We start from the raw sequence: 18225 nt of genomic DNA, 5'->3' as shown, positions 1-18225 counted from the left end.
CTCTTTCCTTTTTCCAACTATAAAAAGAACTGGTTAAGGGTTTTCATACGCAGAAAGAGTAAAATATCTCCCTCCTCACTCTGCCCACTCTTGTAGGATGAGTTTGAATTCCACTTGAACAGAGCAGAGTGCTGCCTTTTACAGTTGGCAGAATGCTTGCACACATGTAATCCCATTTGGTCCTCAAAATATTACAGTGAGGGAAACAAATGTACTAATCTCCATGTGGAAACAGAGGCTGGGAGACGTTAAGGGATTTGTCTAAAGTCTCACCCCCAGTCACTGGTAGAGCCAGACTAAAATATAGATCTTCTACCTCCTCATCTCGTGCTCTCTCTAAAGCACTGTGCCAATCCTGCCCCCTCTCTGTGGCGTGAAGTCAGGGCTCACACGCCAGGAAGGTGGAATGGTTGCACCCACACTCCCTGGCCCATCGCCAGCCCATGCCAATTATTACTTCTCCTGAATATCCCTCAATCAGAGTTGTGGTTTTCCATTCTGGAAATGCATCCTTTGTTTTCCCTTTTCCCACCTGGTTAGCCATTCTTTCTCATTTCACTGTTGGTTCATTAATTTCTTGCCCTCAAAGGACCACATTTTCTCTCTCCCCTTGAGATACAATTACAAATCATGGTCTAGTTACTAACCTTGCTTCTGAGTAGCTACAAAGCTTTCTCCACCCTCCAGGTCAACACTCAACCTCTCTCCTTGCAGAAGGAGTTAGGGCATTTAGTGGGTATAAAAGCTGCCATATTTCATCTATGACCACAGCTCTTCTACAGTTAAAGCTGCCAGAATGTTAACATCAAACATTCAAAAGATTAAGACATACATTTACATTCCATTTCAGTGACTTTAATGTTAATTCAGATATTTGTTTGTGCCTACAATTACGAACCTGCTACCTGCTTTTATCTTTTCTTCTATGGTGATAACGCGAAACTAGAAAGACTGACAGATGAAGAAAGGAGTGGAGAGTGAAAAAAGGTAATATAGAACACTTTTGTGGAAAATAACAAAGAGACTGAACCAGTTATTTATTAGAAAAAATGCCCCACCATAATAAGTTAACAACTCTCATGTTCTAAGAATAACTTAGTAGTCTCTCTCATTTGAATTTATATGGAGGCTACCTATAAAACCTCCTTGAAAAGGTTTAAGAAGCATCTTGTTTTGATCGTGTTTGATAACCGTAGGCCAGTTCTGCATCCTTCTGCACCATTCTCAGAACTGTGCTGAACACGGCACAGCCCGTGATTTCAGTTGGCTCTCAGAGCCTCTTGCCAAAAAACATGCAGTGAGGAGGGAAGCTCAAGGGCTCTGGGGTTAGAGATGTGTGGGTTTGAAGCCCTTAAGCAAGTCACTCAAACTCACTGAGCTTCAGTTTCCTCATCCTTGAAACAGGGAAAACAATCCCATCTCATGAGGTCATTGAGAACATGAAATAAAATAGTACAGGTAAGATTCCTGGTACTGTAGCTTTTACTGAGATCCATTTAATATGAAGGAGAATTCTCTTGAGTTTCCCAAAGAATGTGTCCTAAGGCCTTCATCAAAGTTTTTTTCAAAAGAAGAGGAGGAGGAGGAGGAAGGAAAAAGCAAATACCGTTTATATAAACTTCTTCTCCCACTTCACACTCCTCCCTTAAATTGCTAGTATTTCTTTATGACACTGAAAGCTCTTCAGGCGCTGGGACTAGGTCTCATTTTCAGTCTTCCCAAAAGTAACACAGTGCCCAGGACTTGCTGTGTTTCTTCTCAGTGGGCAACACTGACTAGAAAAGTTAAATCTCAGGGCTCTTACTAGTGGATGCTCTCCCTTTGTGTATGGCCCTACCTGTGTTTTTGATGAAGCAAATTTGTGTGAATGGTATCCAAGAAGTAGGGTGGAAGGGACATCTAAGTTTTCAAAGTAAATGGAGGCAGAGATCAACAAAAATAAGAATAATGATTAGGATATTTACAGTCAAGTTATCATTCTAAAGATCACTTATTATTTTCAAAGGGAGGAATGCATGTTTGCAATGGGAAGACTTAGCAATCACCCACTCAACCAAGTGATTAAACTTAAGATCACTAACGAATGGCCAGGTGCGTGTAACATAAAACACACCGCATTACCTTGAAGTAGTCTGACCAAAAATGTTTTGTCTGAATCTATTCAAACCTTTAGACTGAACTTGCAGGATACAAGAAATATAGGGGATGGAGGACAAGGTGAGTGACACCACAAGGAAATAATCAGATAAATCCAGAATGTAGAACATTCTGCAAATCAACTAGCCTTGTCCCTTCAAAAAGTCTACATGATGAAAAAAGAAAAAAAAAGTTGAGGTACTTTTCTAGATGATAAAACCACTAAAAAGATTAGTGGCCAAATGCAATGTCTGAGAATCTTGATTGGCTCCTGGTTTGAAAAATATATAGTTATCAAAGACATTGAGGGGACAATCGAAGAAATTTGAATGTGGACTGGATGTTTGATGATATTAGGGAATGATTATGAACTTAGCATGTTAAAGTTCCTGTACGTATGTAAAAAATCTTATTTTTATAAGATACATGCTGAAACCTAGGGATGTCTAGAATTACTTTCAAAGGGCTTAGCCCCCCACCCAAAACAATATACTACATACATACATACACACACACAGGTTGATAAAGCAAATATGACAAAATGAACAATTACTGAGTCTAGGTGGTGGAAATATTGGTGTTCATTGACTGTTTCAAATTTTCTGTATGTGTGAAAATTTGTTGTAATAAATTTAGAAAACAAGGAGGCAAAGTAACAAGCAAGCTAGTGCTCTCCGCCCTGAATGAAAATTTCATTCTCTTGCATTTAATAATAAAAATAAATTATAAAACTCTTGTCCTGATGCATTTGGGCCAGTAACTGGAGACTATACATGGCTCAGACACCCTCTACAATGGATTCTGGGGACAGCAGTTGTGCTGAGGAAAGAGCAGAGCCCTCTTAACAGGGTATCATTTTCACTGTCCTTTGAAACCTTGTTATTCCCACACCAAAGATCCTATCAGCACATGGCTAATAAAATGATAAGTATAACTGGTATTTGCTTATTTACCATTTTTTATAAAGTACAATCCTTTCTCTTCTTTTAGTTGGACTCCAGTATAGAAATATAGAAAACCAAAGATCTCATCTAGCATGACTGCTATTCACCCTTTTCAATGGTTCAAATCCATCCCTTAAAAGCTCAATTTTGAAGGGGCAGCTAGTACAGGGAGGTGCTGACAACCACACAGATTTCTAGGAACTACATTTTCTTACCTGCCACAATGACTGCCTGGCCTCATATTAGCACCTTCTATTCAGCCCAAACACCCCCTGTTCACAGGAGCTGATTCATTCAAGTCAAATCACCAAATCCAAGAGCCACTTGCTACCAAGTTCATGTACTTAAGGGTCTTCAACCAGCAATAAAAATAGCTTTGGATTAACTTTACAACTTGTGATCTTGCTTCTGCATAAAGATAACCTAGTCGTTTGATATCACTCAAGGTTTGTTTTTTTTGTTTTGTTTTGTTTTGTTTTTTTAATGGTGATGCAAGTGATATGAAGAAATATAGGTATGGAGGCAGCAACGCATCTTGTATGTAGTCTGGGTACTCCATTAGCCCTGCTGTGGGGGACAAGAATGAGAAGCAGCAGGAGATGAAAGCAGTAAATAATCCAAGACTTCACTCTACACACCAGGTACTTCTATTCCTTCCTGAACTTTCTAGAAGAACAGCCATTAGAAGATAAACTTGATAAATTAAAGTTTTTACAAAGGCAGGCAGCAAGAGAAAGAAGCATGACCCCATGGTTAAAAGTTTGTATTACTTGGGAAAAGAGTCTGAAGTGTGAGTCTGACGATTAGCCCACAGACCTCTCTGCTATTTGGATTCTCTTCCAAACTAAAACATACCACACTAAGGCTAAAACATAAAAACATAAAATAAACTAAAGCTTAATGCTTAAAATACACATGCAATATATATATAATAACATTATATATGCTATATATATGTATAGTGAGATATATATGAAGAGATCCTATATATATATATATATATAGAGAGAGAGAGAGAGAGAGAGAGAGAGTGTGTGTGTGTGTGTGTGTGTGTGTGTGTATAATCTCCTGGGAAATGTGGAAGTGTTTCCTTTCCACTGGTGAGTTCAAGCTTATTTGAGAAGACAGGAAAGTCTTACCTAGGTACAAGGATGCATTTTCTTTCTTGACATTGTCATCTAAGTAGGTTGGTCCCAAGGTATAAATAGGTGTGGAACCCATTCCAATGAGAATCTGTGCACAAATGAATAAAGCCACATAGACCCAATGATTATTTCCTCCTGAATCCTTCAGGCAGGCGGGAGGTTCGGAAGGCGCGGTGGAGTTGCCATTCTGACACAGGCCGTTGTTGGAGGCCGAAGCATTCAACTCTTGGATCTGGTAGGGAGGCGAGATGAAGTGAGGTAAAGCAAAGAGGGCAGCCCCAACGGCAATGAAAAGTCCACCCACCGCTAGCCACAGGGGCCTCCGACCCCGGCCGCCAAAGTAGCTGACGAACACCACCACCACCAGGCTCCCAATGTCAAAGCAGCTGACCAGCAGCCCCGACTCGGAACTCTTCAGACTGTAGCGCCTTTCGATGGTGGTGATGACACTGCTCAGGTACCCAGAGACCATTAACGCCTGGATGAAGGTCAGAAAGCACATGCAAACCAGGAAGCAACGGGAATCAGTGAGGACCACATAGAGGCACCTTCTCCCCTGGAGCGTGGCCAAAGCGGAGGACACCGACACGGCTTTGCTGACTTCCACCCTGTGGTTACATTCCATGAGCCCTGCCATCTCCGCCGAAGTGGAAGGAGCAGAGGGACTGGGGGTCAACCGACTTGGGCCTGGTTTCAACTCCTCATGGCCCAAAGAATCTGTACAGCCGATGGCGGGCTTGGCTCCTGCACGCGCAGGACTCAGGTCTGGCCGGCAGGAGGCGCTGTTCAGGACTGGTAAACTCTTGGACCTAAAGGTCTCTGGTTCGCACTTCTCTTGGACAGCTCCTACTGTGGCTTGTGCTTCCAGCTGCTCTCCCGCCTGGGGCTGCAGCCCGGTGCCTTCGTCCATGGCTCTTAGAACTCAGATTCGATCGCTGATCGCACTCAGGGACTCCGGCGCTTTTCATCCACCAGCACGACGGGCCGAAGTCGGGCCCACTCAGTCGTGCCCACCAGGGACCGGGGCTGGGGACGCAGAGCCGCGCAGCAGGGCATCCTCACCAGCAGAGAGGCACCCAGGGCATCCTGACCGCAGATGCGGCCCCGAGGCTCCGCAGCCGCGTGCCCCGGGGGGCAGGGGTCCGCGCGGTCCTGCGATGAGCCCTGCTTGGGGTCCACCTCGGGGCGGTAGCTCGCGGCAGGAGCCTTGCGCGTCCCGGGCGCATCCCCTCCGCCGCCGCCGCTCGGCCCGCCGCCTGGAGCGAGGACGCCCCGTGCCCAGCGTGGGGGCGCTTAGCGCTGTTGCCCGCGCCGCATACCGCCCGGCGGGCTGGGCCAGAGGCGCCCTGTCCTCGCCGCCTCGGCTTGCGACACCCTCGGGCGCAAAGATGCCAACCTGCAAAGCAGAGAGAGGGCGGTCAGCGAAGGGCGGCTGCGGCTGGGGCTGGCGTCCCGGCGCCCCGGGGGCCAGCGCTGGGTGACTCGGACGGTCCCCAATGGGACCGAGGGATGAGCGAGGAGCGAAGCCCCGGAGGAGGAGGCGGCTGCGGGCTGCAGCCTCTAGTGCCCGAACAATAAGCAGCAGGCGGTCGGCAGAGACCCTCCCTCATTGTCTACCGTGGACCTGCCCTCGCCCCGCCCCTTTTGCCTTAAACAGAGCATCTGTTTAAACAGAGCTTTTATATGTTAATAATTATCAACTTGGCGGCGCTGACTCAGAGGCAGTGTCTTTCATTCGAGTGAACTAATTGCAACCTTTTGGTACTCCTACTTCATTACTCGAAATAGAAAATGCCCAAAAGAACAAAGGAAAGTTTTTTTGTTTTTGTTTTTGTTTTGGGGGTTGGGGTTGTTTTTTGTTTTGTTTTGTTTTTTTACAAACACAGTACATTCCTAGTACCGATTTAAAAAAAAAAAGAAAAGAAAAGAAGGGGGTAAAGCTACGTGTGTAGAAATGTGTGTACACACTTGTGCGCAAGCACGTGTGCGCGACTGGATGCGAATCCGTCTGCTTCATCAATTAGAGACACGTATGCAAAGCCCAAAGCAGCCGCAAAAAGGTCAACGCGCTAGCCTCTTTATCCACAACACTAAAAATAACCCCCCAGCCCGAAAGAACTATTCAATTTCAAATACCAGGGGCATTTGAGGCTGCGGCCCACACTAAGTCCCAGCGCGCAGTGTCACGCGAAACCGAAAATCAGTTTGCTTCGCGGAGGGGTGGGGAAGCAACAACCAAACAAAGAGATGCCGGCTCGCTGTCACAGAGCTCGCTAGGAGCCCACCGAGCAGTCTTGGCCCGAGGGGGCCGCGGGAGAGGTGTGCTGTTTACATCGAGCGCACCCCGCGAGCGTGGGCCCGGGGTGCGCGCGCGCGCGCACACACATACACACGCACACACATACACACCCGGGAGTGTGTGTCAGAACCCCTCGCGCGATCCTGCATCCAGATCGTATTCAGCGAGAGGCGAAAACAGGTGTGTCCCGGGGTAAGCCCCCGCCCCTAATCTCGCGCACTCCCACTCCCGTCCTCCCCGGGGTGATGTGCACCAGGTGGGAGACGAGAGCCGGACCTCGCTGCACTGGGTTTCATTTCGCGCTTTTGTGAGGCTGCTGAGGGGAGAAAGGAGGAAGGGTAAGGGAGAAAGACGGAGAGGCTGGGCGGCCAGGCGGTCGCTCCGGCGGCTCCCTCGGCTCTGAGGGGCCAGCCCTGCTCCCAGATTCCCGGCCTGCCAGCCGCTCACAGCCCGGGCTTCCCCGCCGCCTCCCTGCCCAGGCGCCTTCCCGGGGAACCCCACGGGCGGCCGCGCGCCGAGCCGGGGAATCCCGGCAAACTCCCTCAGCGCTCCGGGGGCCGCCGAAGCGCTGCCTGCGCGGACACCCACACCGCAGCGCCGGCTCGGAGAGACACACGGTTCCTGGCAGGGAGCTCTCTGGCCCGGCGTGGAATCCCAGGGACACCCCTGCGCGCGCGCACACACGCACACACACACACACACACAACCCGCGGGAGGACACCTCGCCGCGCTGCCCCGGCGCTCAAGCCGCCGCTACTCACTCGTGAGTCTGTCGGTCAGAATGTCTGGCTGCGAGTGGAGCGGCGGGAAGTGGGGACTGTGGAGGTGCGGGAGTAGTTGGGAGCGGCCTGGGGAGGCAGCTTCTGTCCAGCGGCGGAGAAATCAGTGAATGAGACTGTGAGTGAGGCTGAACTCTTACCCCCACCCCGCGCTTGTCACCCAAGCCTCTCCTCTCTAGACACACGCACACGGCGGACGCGCCCGGAGCGGAGCAGCAGAGGGCGCAGGCGCGCGGGCGCCCGCCCAGCCCGGCCCCAAGGCAGCGAGCCGCCCCGCTGCCCTTCACCTGCGCGGTGGGGGAGACGGAGGAGCACTGAGGCCCCGAGGGAGCAGGTCTCCGAAAAAGTCAGCTGCTGAGCCAGACAGCCCACTCGGAATTAAAAAAAAAAAAAAAATTATTTCTGTTCGTTTTTCCGTGCCGTGGGCACCCACAATGTCTAGGTACCAGAGTAGGTTCTGGGGACCAAAGATGAACAGGACAGGATCCCCGGACAGAGGAAACGTCTGTCTTGTGGAAGAAATACCCCCAAGTAGCCTAAAACAACAAGGTAAGTTCGATACAGGATGCCCCCGAAGAACCTCATATCCATTAACCTATTCCATCTTCATTTCCAGGCAGAAGGAAAGGCAAGGGTATGGTGCTCCAAGTTGGTAGGTAGAGGAGCCCCAGGGAGATCGCAAGGATGGAGCAGAGGACTGGACGGCAAGGGTGGCAGAGTGGAAAAGGTCAGCAAGGGCTTCACAGGTTGTGTGCTGTCAGCACTGAAGGGCCGGTGACATTCTGACTTGCTCACCACAAAGCTGTTCTGGCAGTGATGGGTGAATGGAGGCCCCACTGTGGCACCGAGGGGAGTTTGGAAGCAATCTCTAGACAGAATGGGATGAGCAGTGGCAAGAACATGGAGAGGAGGCAATCGCTTAAATATACAATGAGAAGGTAGAAGTGGCCAGACCTGGAGGCCAATTATAATCTGGAAGATGAGAAAATGGTCCAACGTAAGATGTCTCTCAAATTTCATAGCTGAGGGCACCTGGGTGGCTCAGTCGGTTAAGCGACTGCCTTCGGCTCAGGTCATGATCCTGGAGTCCCTGGATCGAGTCCCGCATCGGGCTCCCTGCTCGGCAGGGAGTCTGCTTCTCCCTCTGACCCTCCCCCCTCTCATGTGCTCTCTCTCTCTCTCATTCTCTCTCTGTCAAATAATAAATAAAATCTTTAAAAAAAAAAAATTTCATAGCTGAGTGACTGGGTGGATGATGTCCAACCAAAGCACAGGAGGAGAAGCATGCTCTTGGGAGAAAGATAGTTCTCCTCTTGGATGGCGTTGATTTTGACAGCGAAGTATACATGTCCCATAAACTATTTTGATAGATGACAGACAGGAAGTTTGGACTAGGGATGTGAATTAAGAGTCATCAGCCCAAAGGTGGCAGCAGGTGAATAAGGAAGACCAGGCAAACTAAGCAGAGGAAGGCTAAGGACAGGGCCCCGGGGGACACCACAGTCAAAGAAAAGGAGAGGGGGGAAAAGCTAAGAAGGGCGATTAGAAGCAATGGTCAGAGAGGTATGTGAAGAATCAGAGGTCACAGAAACCGTAGCAGCAGAAAACTTTAAGGAGTTATCAGATGCGTGAAAGGCTGTGGAGAAGTCAGAAAGGATAACTGAAAAGAGCCCATTAGCTGTAGCAGGTAGGAGGACACTGCTGAACTTTGAGAGAGGGAGATGGTGACCTAATGAAGGAAGGGGATTGCCTTCTACAATTGCCATGTCTCTGCAGGCCACTGCTGTCATGACAAAGCCACTTCATTGAGCCTTGGCCTTATCCAATGAGAGCATTGGCTGCACTTTACACACATGACAAGTAGAGTGTAGATACATTAAGTAAGTTGGGGAGGGTGCACAGCCAGTCTGTGGAACCTGTGTGCTCCTTAAGCTCATGCTCTTTACTCTGACTCTAAACTCGCTCTCTTATAATCGTACAGCAGCTTCACTTTTCAGTGCACCTTGTATCTGTTAATTATCTCATTTTAGTCCAACAACTACCACTCACAGTCAATCCTTAGAGAACAAAATCGCCAGCTGACACCAAAGAACGGTTAGTGTGTGTTTGACATTCGTGTTGAGACAGCACTGATCTCCTGGCAGCTTCCAGACTGACCAAACGGGGCAAATATATTCATTTCCTCATCCTCTGCTACTGTCCCCTCCTCCTGAGATCTCCATCAAGCCCACTGTTACTTTTCCACAAACAGGACAGATGACTCCAGCTGCCACCCCTGCCCAGATTTTAGTCCCCTACTATTGGTAAGGTGGGCAAAAATATACGTCACTTCTTGTACCTAAATACTCCTCTGAGCTTATTCTGGATCCAGACAGATTCGATCTGCCTCCTATGACATCCTTCTAAGGTCTTTGGCTCATTCTCTCATTTCGACCCCAGCCCCAAACATCAGTTGTCCTTCAGCAAATTCAATCTGTTGCACTTGGTGCCAGCAGAGGGTTTCCCTGCTGAAAAGTCAAAGAATCATGTCCCTGGAACATGCTGCATTTATTCATGGTCAATTACCATAGTTAAACTAGAAACAACTCTAAGAACCTATAGATTTTTTTATTGCCCCTAATAGAAAGATCATGATTTATAGACAGAATTTAAAAGGTCCAATTAGCTGTCCATATAGGAAACAAAAGAAAACATTTAGCAAGAGACATTCCTTTCACTTTCCCTTCCATAGTTATGACTTTGGAAAAGGCCAGTTGTGTCTCCATCAGCCCTCATCTTCAGATTCACTGAAAGAAATGGATTCAGATCATGGGATTCTGCTATACCCATGGCTCTTTCACATAATATGAATGGGTACAATTGCCTGAACTGGGATGCCTCCCTTGTTAGGTGTATGGGGATAAACGCTCTTCAGATTTCCAGCTTGCTGATGCTTCTTCTAAGTCATTAATCAGTCGAACTTACACATAAGTTGCTCTTTTCCCAACCTTCATATAATAAGAAGGTAGCCTTTGGAATTACCTGTGGCATTCCATGGGCTTAAAATCTGGCTGCACTGGAGAATGGAACAGGAACAGGAGCTTTTTATTCACTCCCTTCCCTTCCTCCTTAAAAAAGGCGCACTTCGGAAGTCTCCCAGACACAAGAACTGGAATTTGGTCCAGAATACTTTCTGGGCTAATAAACAGTTGCCAGTTGCTTAAGAGGGGACAAATTATATGTTTTAGTTAACCTTTTTTTTTAATATTGAAATACAGCTTTATTCACAGACCCTGAAGAGGTAACCAGAATATTTGCCTCTGTGACATATTTAAATTACATCTCTCTTCTTAGGTCAAGAAAGTAATTTATGATATAACTGTTTTCCTCCCATTTTTTTTTTATTTTTTAACTTAATTTTATTTTTACTGAGATAGAATTGACATAACACTTTTTAGATGTACAACATAATGGTTTGATATATGTATATATTGTGAAATAATTGCAATGATAAGTCCAATTAACATCCATCACCACACGTGGTTATAAAATTTTTTTTCTCATGATGAGAACTTTTAAGATGTACTCTCTTAGCAACTTTCAGATACACAATACAGTATTGTTAACTGTTTAAGACTAAAAGGTAAACTCTTAACACAACTTGACATTTACACCCTTCCTTAGAAGTAAATTTCAAGCTGGGTGAAACAGAAAAGGAACAGATTTGGCCCTGGGGTCCAGTGAATGGAGGCAGTCACTCCAGCCCTGTGGTTTGCAAGTGCTAAAGGAGTGTCTGACGGGCATTTGGGTGGCTCAGTTGGTTCAGTGTCTGCCTTCAGCTCCAGTTGTGGTCCCAGGGTCCTGGGATTGAGTCCGGAGTCGGGCTCCCTGCTCAGCAGGGAATCTGCTTCTCCCTCTACCCCTCCCCGCTTCTCATGGTCTCTCTCTCTCTCTCTGTCTCTTGGATAAATAAATAAAATCAAAGAAGTATCTGACCAACTGTGTCAGCTTTCACACTGCGAGTCCCACAACCCAAGAGACCACAGTCCCATGAACACCTGGACATATTGTCACCCTCTAAAGGAGCCAAGCAATTTCCAGATATTAGCTTCCCTTACAATCTGTAGACAAGTTGGGTCAAGGTCTGAACTAAAGACTAATAAAGGAAAAAAAGTACAAGGGATAAAATGAAATGAAAGTGTGTTAGATAGGCTTGATTAACACTCAATGTGCAGTCCCTACATTCTGTTTTTCTTGAATGACAGAGCCTAGAAAGCTAAAAAAAAACAAACAAAAAACAAAACAAAACACACATTTCCCAGACTGCCTTGCTGATCGGGCTCTGGATAAGAACTGAAGCATTCCTGTGAGTTTTGGAAGGTGGAATGAGTCACGGGTCACATCCTTTTTGGCTGTCTTATGCCAGCAAGCAGGTCATAGAGACATGTTATTTTTCTGCTTCAGTATTCAGCTGTCCAAACTCCAGCTTATGGGTGTTGAAAGGGAGTTGCAGCATTGGATCTCCGAGCCCAGCCACAGTAGGGTCTCCTGAAGAGAATACACCTGGGAAGGCCTTTGATTTCCACACCCACAAGTTCCTCCCCCACATTGTGGCAGCCGTACCAGTTTCCCTGGCAGGACAGATGTATAATGTTCTAAGAGTCATTCCTGGTCACCCAATCTACAGATCATTTATCCAACCCTTCCAGAGATTTTCTGAGCTTGTATCTTTCTGTAGTGAATCCCTTTCTGCCAAAAGCCCAGAGTGATTTCCCTATCCTACACTGGGCCAAGATTAATACAATAGATAGCTGGCTTTTAAATTATGGCTCACTCATCCACAGTTTGAGGTCCCTCTGCCTAGCTCTCAACTTGCCTCTCTAAAGCAGAAGTCTCCTGGGGAGCCTAGGTGGTGCAGTCCGTTAAGTGTCCAACTCTTGGTTCCCACTCAGGTTGTGGGCTCAGGTTGTAATCTGTGGGTCATGGAATAGAGCCCCGCATTGGTTTCTGCACTCAGGGGGAAGTCTGCTTGAGATTCTTTCACTCTACCTCTGCCCCTCCCACTCGTGCACGCGTGCTCTCTCTCTCTCTCCCTCCCTCTCAAAAATAAATAAATCTTAAAGCAGAAAGAAGTCTCTTTAGGACCTATATTAGGCATGACCTTGAACTATCAGTAAACTTCTCAAAGTCTAGATCCAAAGAGCAATGCCAAGAAAAACCTGGAATTCCTCTTTCCCTCCTCCTTTCTTGATTTCCATTCCCAATCTAAGGACATTTTTTTTTCCCTAGATGATTGCAAAGATCCATATTTCAGGTTAACCTGAAATTTATCCCAGAGCACAGAAGAATAATTAACACAAGATAATATAAACCAGGGGCGCCTGGGTGGCTCAGTTGGTTAAGCGACTGCCTTCGGCTCAGGTCATGATCCTGGAGTCCCGGGATCGAGTCCCACATCGGGCTCCCTGCTCGGCGGGGAGTCTGCTTCTCCCTCTGACCCTCCTCCCTCTCATGCTCTCTGTCTCTCATTCTCTCTGTCTCAAATAAATAAATAAAATCTTTAAAAAAAAAAAAAGATAATATAAACCAACACACTCACGGCAATGACACAATGTCGAGGCTCTGCTTCAAGGCAGGTAGGATGGCAGCAGGTTCTCATTTCTTTACATTTATCTAAAAGACCTGGAGAGCTGTTGTACAACATTGTACCTATTGTCAATAATAATGTATTGTGGGGCACATGGGTGGCTCAGTTAAGTGTCTGCCTTCAGCTCAGGTCATGATCCCAGAGTCCTGGGATCGAGCCCCACATCGGGCTCCCTGCTCAGCGGGAAGCCTGCTTCTCCCTCTCCCACTCCCCCAGCTTGTGTTCCCTCTCTCGCTGTGTCTCTCTCTGTCAAATAAATAAATAAATAAAATCTTTAATAATAATAATAATAATGTATTGTGCACTTAAAATTTTGTTGAGGGTAAAAAAAAAATCTTATTGAGGGTAGGTCTCACTGTAAAAGTGTTCTTACCACAATAAAATAAAATCAAAGAAAAATAAATGAAAGACCTGAAACACTGACAGTTATAAATCATCTGTGGTGTAGTCCTGCTGGTAGCAAAAAGCAAGCTAGCCTCTGGACAACAGCATCCTTCCCCCTTCCCCCCACCCCTCTTCAGAAGGTCTGTGTCGTCGGTAGCAAATGAACACTATTTCATCTTTGTGGTGAGTGCATGGATGTCACTTATCCATATTTCATCACAAGAAGATGCCCTAATTCTAAGAGGTACCATTATTTTATGTGCCGCTAAGAAGGAAAAAAATGCTTCCAATTAGACTATGACACATGCCTTAATGATGAAAGAGAGGAAAAGAGGGCCCTGTTGTCACACTGCCTAAATTTAATTGTGGCTCTGCCATTTAGGGCCGTATGGCCTTGGACAATTTACCAAGCCTCTCTGCCTCAGTTTTCAAGCTGGGGTTCATCACAGTATCTATCTCACAGGGTTGTTGTAAATAGTAAATGAGATAACATCAGCAAAATGCTTACAAGGGCCGGGACCAAGGTTGGTGCTCCTAAATGTCGGCCATTGCTACAGATCTGCATTGCTGTCTTTTCATTTATCTTATGCACAGTTTTTCCTCTCTGGTTGTCGGAGCACAGGGGATCCAGAATCTTTTATTTCATGCGGGCCACCCATTTCTCTAGGATTAGTTCCTATCTGGGAAATTATGGTCAGAATGATAAAACATCATATACCCTGTAGGGTCCACTATTTGGTTGTTTCTGTTTGTTTTGTTTCATTTTCATCTTTCAACCATGGGAATCCCTTCCATACTGGTACCCCCACCATTACTCAAATATTTATGAAAACTAAACAATAATGATGCCCTTCCTTTATCATATTAGGACTGACTACATATTTTACAGACATTATTTCATCTTCACTCTTCAGTATATATTATCAATTCCATTGATAGAAGAGAGAGCTGAGGTTCAAAATGATCAACTTGCCCTAAATCATTCGGCATAGAAAGTGTGGAGATCCAAATCCAGATCAACCACGTTCCAATACCTGTGCTTCTGGCAACCTACCTGTATTTTCTCACAATTGTGTTTTACATAATTTTTAGGAAACCATCCGTTGATTAAGATAAGCATGTCTCTATAGTGCAATATTTAAGTAAACTAAAGGATGAAGCAGTCTAAACACAAACAATGCATGCCATCGCTTTTGAGTAAAAATACAAAACAAACTACCCGGAGAGCCGTGATCTCTATAATGACTAGGATTCACGTTTTTACAGGGCTGCCCAACTGTCTAGTCACTAGCTGTGGTTTCATTCCCAACTCATGACTCCTCCCAACCTTCTCTGCATTCCTCCCCTTTGACTAGGAGGCATCACGGAACAAGTTTACCATAAAGCCCATCCTTCAGAACACTGCTGCCCACCCCCATGCCCTCCACCTCCACTGCATTCTATTATAAGGCTGAGAAATAACTGGCCAGTAGGGTAAACCCAGCCTCCTTCTGTCACAGCCAGTCTTGCAAAAGAGAGGTGAAATCAAACATGGCTTCCTGAGATCCCGAATCACAAATGCCCATAGTAGAATTCTTTTAATAAAAACACAGAAAGGTAGGGGGCTGTGTGGGATGATCAGGAGCTCAGGGCTCAAACATCCTTTCCTTAATGGAAAGACACTTTGAAAGAGCTTTTCACAGAGTTCACTCAAATTCCCTTCTCCCTTCTCTACCTTCTTTTTGTTGTGAATGGCATTTTTGATAATTATCTGACTGCAAAAAAACTCCGCAAGTCCAGGTTGAAGTGCTACACTATTTTTAATTATTACCAGTATTGGCTTTGGCACGTGTGTGGAGGAGCTTGGTTTTGGCTGACTTTTAGGCTCCATTCTCTTTGGCTGTCTGTCATACACTGACAATTGTTCCACTTGTCTTATTGTAACTAATGAATACAAAATGACCCAATACAAGTAAAATGTACCACTCAGGCCACCAGGGAAGTGATTTTATTTATTTATTTATTTATTTTTAAGATTTTATTTATTTATTTAGTTGACAGAGAGAGACAGAGCGAGAGAGGGAACACAAGCTGGGGGAGTGGGAGAGGGAGAAGCAGGCCCCCCGCTGAGCAGGGAGCCCGATGCAGGGCTCGATCCCAGGACCCTGGGATCATGACCTGAGCCGAAGGCAGACGCTTAATGACTGAGCCACCCAGGCGCCCCAAGGGAAGTGATTTTAAAGGATTTAGTGTTCCATTTGGGGGCTACAAAACCTGCCATCAAGAAATGGGAATTAAATGACAAATGAATTGTCTTCTATCTTTCCCTTTGAAAAAATTAGAGCTGTTAGAGTCTTAATTTGCCTAAACCAGGGAATGACCTGACAAATGCACATGTAGACAGTGGAAATACAACATCTAAAATGGCGATCTGGGCGCCTGGGTGGCTCAGTTGGTTAAGCGACTGCCTTCGGCTCAGGTCATGATCCTGGAGTCCCAGGATCGAGTACCGCATCGGGCTCCCTGCTCGGCAGGGAGTCTGCTTCATCCTCTGACCTTCCCCCTTCTCATGTGTTCTGTCTCTCATTCTCTCTCTCTCAAATAAATAAAAATCTAAAAAAATAATATTTAAAATAAATAAATAAATAAATAAATAAATAAAATAAAATGGCAATCCTTTTCCTCCTTCCAGTTGGCTTTGTTTGTGAAATTTCACACCAGAGGAAAAATGTGATTTTTTCAAGCAGAAAAGAATTATTGTGAGAGTTAGCTCATGTTGGACCCAGGATGGATTTTAAACCCCAGGGAAGGAAGTGAAACATGCTCTAAGGAGAAATAAGAGATTTACAGGTAAATGAAAATACGCATTTTTCTTTCCATACTATGTTCATCCTTCTTCAGTCTTCCCTAAAGAAAAATATCTTTAGGAAGAAAAGTCTGAAGCCCCAGAAACAATTTTTACTAGTCTTAGAAAATGTCTTTTTATTAATATCTTTCACACATAACAAAAAAGCAAAACTGAGAATAAGCAAAGTAATCCAAACTGTCGAAAAATTAACAAAATGGGGCATCTGGGTGGCTCAGTCAGTTAAGCATCCGACTCTTGACCTCAGCTGACATCTTGAGATCAGTGTCATCAGTTCAAGCCCCATGTTGGGCTCCACACTGAGCATGGAGCCTACTAAAAAAAAAAAAAAAAAATCTAACAAAATTAGCTCCCTTATATGCCACCAAGACAGGATCTTATCGGGCTCCTGCAATTTAAAGACCAAGATCCCGGGGTGCCTGGGTGGCTCAGTCGGTTAAGCGGCTGACTCTAGATTTTGGCTCAGGTCATGATCTCAGGGTTGTGGGACTGAGCCCCCTGTCAGGCTCCATGCTCAATGCAGAGTTTGCTTGTCCCTCTCTCTCTGCTCCTCTCTCCCACCCACCCCCGCTCACACTCTCCTGAATGGCTCAGTCGGTTAAGCATCTGCCTTTGGCTCGGGTCATGATCCCTGGGTCCTGGGATCGAGCCCCACATCGGGCTCCCTGCTCAGCGGGGAGTCTGCTTCTCCCTCTCCCTCTGCCTGCCACTCCCCTGCTTGTGCTCTCTCTCTCTGTCAAATAAATAAATAAAATCTTTTTTTTAATTTAAAAATAAAATAGAATAGATAAAATCTTAAAAAAAAAAAAAAGACCAAGATCCTGATTTCTGCTAAGTGCAAAGCCCAGGCGGTAAACACTGTATGCATGATGAAGGATCTGAATTGAACACGGAAGAGTAAGCAGAATATGCACGTGTGGGTGGGCCCACTGGCCTCTGAGACAGAGCAGCACCCAAAGAGGGAGATTTAAAAAGGAACACTTTGGGGCAAGACGTCTCAGGAAGGTGGCATTGTTGGGGAACCAGAGACACGTGAAGGGGACAAACAGGAAGTAAGAAAGGAAAGCTGGTTACCTCCAGTTAAGAAGTTTAGACTCAATTCCATAAACAACAGAAAGCAGTTGAAGGTTTCTAAGCAAAGCAGTGACAGAATTAAGCAGAACTTCACAAAGAGGGATGCCTGGGTGGCTCAGTCGGTTAGGCATCTGCCTTCAGTTCGGGTCATGATCCCAGGGTCCTGGGATCAAGTCCTGCATCGGGCTCCCTGCTCGATGGGGGGTCTGCTTCTCCCTCTGCCTGCCGTTTGTACTCTCTCCCTGTTTGTGCTCTCTCTCTCACACACACACACACACAAGTAAATAAATAAAATCTTAAAAAACAAAAACTTCCTGAAGATTAATTTCTCAGGAAGTGGTGGGTGGGATGAGAGTGGGAGAGAGACTACAGGTAGAAAGACCACTCCCAAAACAATTAGGATAGTACAGGCAAAACCATGACTTCAGGTTCTGATTAGTAAGGACTAGGTATTAGACCACTGTTGTTTTATGACATGGAATTGATGAATTTAGATTGAAAGGTGTTTAGGGATTGTGTAGCCAAAAATTTACAAACCTATGGCCACATTGGGCTGATGATAAAGCCTGTAGATAGATAGATAGATAGATAGATAGATAGATAGATAGATAGATAGATAGATAGATAGATATAGATATAGATATATAGATATAGATAGATATAGATATTCACTTTTCAGAATTTGCTGCCAAAACTTAAACTTGAGAGATTTCAAATGAAACATCCAGATTTCTGCATTCTTGATATTTGACATTTGCCACATTGGGTTCCAGGCCCTCAGTTACCTGCCTGGCCACAATAAGCCTCTTAGTTTGAGATCTCTTGATTTAGGCCAATTTTTGTCCTGCCATCCCTACCCCAATCTTGAAGATGAAGAAACTGAAATGCAAGGAAGGTGATTTTCTTAAAGTTTCACTGGCAGATGGTGGCAAAATCAATGAGGAATGACATGATACAATGATAATTTTACTTTGTACAGCAGCTTGAAACATA

The 18225-nt window shown here is 45.6% G+C and overlaps 1 protein-coding gene across 1 annotated transcript in view; it reads right to left on the bottom strand.

Moving 5' to 3' along the window:
* The window catches only part of SLCO5A1 (solute carrier organic anion transporter family member 5A1), a 132664-nt gene extending 124382 nt beyond the window's left edge, over nt 1-8282 (bottom strand). Inside the window, exons 1-2 of the mRNA XM_045896424.3 lie at nt 7286-8282; nt 4220-5621 (exon numbers count right to left, since the gene is read on the bottom strand). Coding sequence (XP_045752380.1) covers nt 4220-5135 — 916 coding nt within the window. The 5' untranslated portion in view covers nt 5136-5621; nt 7286-8282. The remainder of the gene's footprint in view (nt 1-4219; nt 5622-7285) is intronic.
* Between the last annotated feature and the right edge of the window lie 9943 nt (nt 8283-18225).

The sequence above is a fragment of the Mirounga angustirostris genome, unplaced genomic scaffold (genome assembly GCF_029215605.1).
Source record: "Mirounga angustirostris isolate CCGP_5_RB_7025 unplaced genomic scaffold, mMirAng1.0.hap1 SCAF_4, whole genome shotgun sequence".
In the NCBI taxonomy this organism is placed as follows: domain Eukaryota; kingdom Metazoa; phylum Chordata; class Mammalia; order Carnivora; family Phocidae; genus Mirounga; species Mirounga angustirostris.
Note: the sequence above shows the minus strand (reverse complement) of the source record. Positions and strands in the feature narration are given on the sequence as shown.